Source organism: Adiantum capillus-veneris, chromosome 28, assembly GCF_014529385.1.
Source record: "Adiantum capillus-veneris isolate H3 chromosome 28, ASM1452938v2, whole genome shotgun sequence".
Classification (NCBI taxonomy): domain Eukaryota; kingdom Viridiplantae; phylum Streptophyta; class Polypodiopsida; order Polypodiales; family Pteridaceae; genus Adiantum; species Adiantum capillus-veneris.
Window position 1 is genome coordinate 118,753,434 of NC_140958.1, and position 4,863 is coordinate 118,758,296.

At 47.0% G+C, this 4,863-nt stretch overlaps 1 protein-coding gene across 1 annotated transcript; it reads right to left on the reverse strand.

Moving 5' to 3' along the window:
• Window positions 1-1,683: 1,683 nt before the first annotated feature.
• On the reverse strand, window positions 1,684-4,572 carry LOC147421179 (geranylgeranyl pyrophosphate synthase 7, chloroplastic-like). Its single transcript, XM_086504098.1, has one exon. It carries the CDS (start codon window positions 2,411-2,413, stop codon window positions 1,835-1,837), a length of 579 nt encoding a protein of 192 aa, XP_086360224.1. The 5' UTR covers window positions 2,414-4,572; the 3' UTR covers window positions 1,684-1,834.
• Between the last annotated feature and the right edge of the window lie 291 nt (window positions 4,573-4,863).

The following is a 4,863-nucleotide window of genomic DNA, read 5'->3' on the forward strand; positions in this document are numbered from 1 at the left end:
CCAACATAATGCATAATGCCTCTTACCAAAAAGAACGTCATCTCCTCATACCATGTCCATGGAAGGGTTTTCACATGTGGAGCAACTTCCTCGTTTTGCACAATCCCTTCTTCCTCCACTTTGGTTCCAAAGAGATGCATATCTAGAAATTTATCTTCAACATCACAAATTTGTGCTTCCCTTGAATCCAATTGGGATAGATAATCTGCCACTATATGTTGTGCACTTGGACGATGCACCACTTCAAACTCAAAATCCTAGAGCAAAACCATTTAGCCTACCAAATTTTATTGCTGCACGAGGAACAATCATGTCGAATGATCCACATGAAAGCAGAACAATTTTCCAAACAAATAATGCCAAAATTTCTTCATGGAATACATAGTTTCCTAGCATTCTGATTCAATCACAGAGTAATTCTTCTCAACTGCAAAAAGGCTTCTACTAACATAGTAAACTGGTCAAAACTATCCATTCACTATTTACTACATTAATGTCAGGAGTTGAACACCTTGTGAAAATTCCAAGAAGGGATGGTAGACAATCACTCTCCACTATTGCATTTTCTCCTATCAAATAATCCTTATCACACTTTAGTACCATGATTGCTCCCCGCTCCATCTTATCCTTGCAATCTTTTGGTAGAGGTGATGCCACTAGTTTCACTTTGTTTTCCACAGACTTATACCTGGTCTCCACTCGTACTTCAACACCTTGAGCATTTTCAAAATCCTTAATACTCCCTCCCTCTATCTACATCCTAACCTCTCTCTACTTCCACTCTACACCCTAACCTCTACCCACACCTCTCTCTCTCTCTACCTAATCTCTATCTCTACATCGTTTCTATGTAATCTCTCTCTATGTATCCTCCCTCTCTACCTAATGTCTACACCCTCTCCATCTACTCTATCCACCTCTCTCTACACCCTAATCTCTTTTAAATATTAACCTTATCTACCTAATCTCTATCTCTATCCTCTAATCTTGACTCACTCTCCATGTAATCTCTCTCTCTACACTCTCTCTCTCTATACCCTCTATCCTTGTTTCTCTCGCTAATTATCTAATTATCTCTCTCTACATCCTTTGTCTACGTTCTCTCTCTCTCTCTCAAATCTAACCTACACAACACTTTTCCTCCCTGTAATGTCTCTTTTCTCCCCCCTCGTCTCTCTCTCTCTCTCTCTCTCTCTAAATGAACATACATTAAATTGACACTTTTTCTCTCTAATCTCTCTCTAAACTCTTTTATTTAATTTTCAATTTATCATACTCTAGCTTATAACTTTTTTGAAATCTTTTTTCTAATGTTTAACTTTTTCCTGTTATTGTCTCTATTTTTCTCTCTCTAATTTAACATACTTATCTTTCACACATCAATTCGCTTTAATTTAACACTAATTTAATATTAAACAAACAATAAATTTAATATGTAGATGTGATATTTAATATGTAATGTTTAACTTTGTTTCTCTTTTTTTTTCTTTCTAAAACAATAAATTTTCATTTATCATTAAATCTACACTAATCTCTCTAATTTATTTAACATTAACCATTAAATATATGTTAATCTCTCTTTCTCCTCCCTTTTTCTTCTCTCTTTTTCCTCTCCCCCTAATCACACACCTACTGAAAAGAGTCCATAATTGACAAATGTGACCACTAAGGCACCAATGAACATAGTGAGTATGAAGTGTAAAAGTTCCACGGATTCAACTAATTACATCATTACTAGAGTCCTAAATACCTGAACGTAGCGCACAGATTAATTTTGGCGGCAGGATATGTAGTCAGCAAGCGCCATTAGAGGAGCGGCCATGGCTGCATCAAATCAAGTGACCTTGGAAGAAACGAGCTGGTCTTTTCCGGCAGTCTTGCAAAGCTGGGCAGACGACTGGGTGACGTCCAGGATATCGTCCACCACTTGAAACAAGAGGCCTATTGTCCGGGCATAGCTGCGCAGAGCTTGGACATCGGCCTCGCAGGCCCCACCCAGGATGGCCCCTGCCATCACTGAGGACTCCAGCAGGATGGCTGTCTTATGAGTATGGATATAGGTCAGCACATCCAAACCTGCACGTCTAGCTGACTCCGTAGCATGATCCACTGTTATGCCTTCCAGGTCCACAATCTGTCCGCCCACCATCCCGCGTGACACCACGCTTCGGGAGACCTCCTCGAGCACGCGCACTGTTTGCTCTGGCGTCACGCCATCCAAGTCAGCGCATCGCACTATCTGCTCCATTGCCAAGCCGAACAGGACAACCCCTGTTCGCAGGGCCACACCCTCTCCGAACCTTCTGTGCGAGGTAGGCCTGCCACGGCGCCAGTCGTCGTTATCCATACAGGGCAGGTCATCGTGAATGAGGGACAGCGTGTGAATCATCTCCATTGCGCAGGCGCAGGGCATGGCGGCAGCCGACCTGCCACCCACCAGCTCGCAGGCAGCCAGGCAGAGAATGGAGCTCACTCGCTTGCCGCCAGCAAGCAGAGAGTAGCCTACCGAGTCATGGAGGAGGAGTGTGATGGTGCAGGCCGTGGGGTCCTGCCCATTCTCAAGTTCTTGTATCAGTCAAGTAGAGAGGCCGTGGGGTCCTGCCCATTCTCAAGTTCTTGTATCAGTCAAGTAGAGAGGCTGATCAGGAACTTCCTTTGGTCAGGGCGTGACACTCAGATAGCCCGGGCCAAGGTGGCATGACAGGTCATCACTCTTCTTTGTTCTCAGGGAGGGCTTGGGATCATAGACCCAGCACAGCAGAACAGAGCCCTTCTTGGAAAGTTCTTCGTCAGAGGACTTCTTCTAAGTGAGGAGCCTTGGAAGGAGTTCTTGCTTCAGCGGCTTAGTGCTAGGGTGCCTTAGGCTGGAGGCCCCTAGCGACCTTCGACCAGATGGATTTTCACAGGGATGCACAGAGTTGGCTTGAGCAGCAGGAGACTGGAGGACCGCTTCGCTGTGAGTTTGCTCCGATCTTGGGAGCAACTACGGCGAGGCCTAGAGCAGCGTCAGCCTACTTGCACGGAGGAGCGCCTAAGACAGCCCCTTGTTTGGAACCCCATGGTTAGTACTCAGAGAGGCCACTTGGTTGGTAGTTGGCCTCATGTTTCCTGGAGTCCCATGGCAGAGGGTCCAGCACGCTCTTTAGGTGACTGGTTACAGTTTTCAGGCTTGTCAGAGGAGCTTCAGGGCTTTCAACTATAGGGCATGAGAGGGGTTCAAAGCATGTGTCAGGACATCTCAGAGGCAGCACCAGCTGAGTGACTCACACCTCTCGAGTCAGCAGCGCCCAGGTGGATGGGAGCCTTCACGCACCTAGAGTTTCTCATCTCAGTTCGGGCTTGCTCAGAGACTGTACCCTCCTTGTTTCTTGAGCTATAGGGTGAGGGATGCTTACACCGAGTTGCAGTAGAGGCCCCCTAGGTAGCAGAGTGTTGTTTTCAAAGGATCCGAGTAGTGGGCATATGTGGGAGGACTTGTGTCATCGATCCTGACCTAGCAGCTCTTGAGACTAGACACTGGAGACTGTGGGCTTGGGAGAGTTGTCCATTGGCACGAGTACAGTGGGATCCTAGAGAGTGGCTATGGAGGGACTCTATCTCCTCTGCAAACCACCCAGGTGTCCCTTTCTTTCAGTACCCTGTTCGACTGGGACGTCACATACTAGCAGCACAGAAAGAGGCTTGCCCTGCTGCAACACCTCATTGGCAGGAGGAGGGTCTCACATCTGAGTTCTTGGCAGCTTTTTGGGAGAGGTCGTGGGACTCCAGACAGCCGAGACGAGTCACTTTGTTGGTCGCACACAGAGCTACAGCAGCAGCTGGGAGTTGGCTTGTACATAGTGGTCTCTCGGCCGCATGTGCAGCTTGTGACCATCTTGTGGAGAATCAGCGTCATTGTCTTTGGGACTATCCTTTGGCATAGCAGGTGTGGCTTCGTGTTCTTCGGCTGCTGCCAGCACTTTCCACATCTCGGTAGTACACTTGGGGGGCAGCTGCTTGGTCCACTCTCACGGGCTCGGCACTTTAGTTTGAGTTATCTTCCAGCAGAAGCAGAGCAGGATGATAGTGATGCAGGGGGGTTGACCTACACTCCAGCCTGCCAAAGAGCTTACTCCACAGGAGTGGTGCAGTGAGAGAGAGGAGTGTTGGGAGCTCATCAGTGGCTTGACACTTTGGTTCATCTGGCGGGCCCGCTGCTTCCGCATCTTCGAGGCTCGCCCTGCACCACCAGCAGAGATTGTTCGGGATCTTTGGGTAGAGCTGATCCATACTCTCGGAGGACAGCTCGAGAGACTCCATGGCAGCTCCGACCGCATGCGGGAGTGTAGAGAGGCTTTTTTTTTACTCTGGCGTCCTGGGCCTTTCTTCACCATGGTCCAGGGTGTACTCAGATGTCATTACCGTCCACCTGTGTAGCTTTTCCCTCCTCCCATCTCTTGATTTAGCCTCATTGTACATATGTTGTTTTTTCATTGGGAGAGTGTCCCCATCATGATTGTTGTAGCCCTCTCTTGTAGAGGGGTTTGTAGCCCCATGGGCAGTTTCATTAACTAATAGAAGGATCTTTTTCTCCCAAAAAAAAAGAAATTTTGAATGGCCCATGGTTCACATTCTTCACAGGCAGATGTTATAATATAAGTGAGTATATTATAGGGGATGGTGGCTACTATCAATTGCCATGGTTTCTCATTCCATTTCAGGCACCACTTTCTCCGACACAGGCTCGCCACAATGGAAGACATTCTTCAGCCCGCAAAGTAGTGGAGAAGGCTTTTGGGTGGCTAAAAACTACTTGGCGCATTCTACATGGGACCATATAACAACCAGATATCAACAAGTTACCTAAGATTATAGCTACTTGTT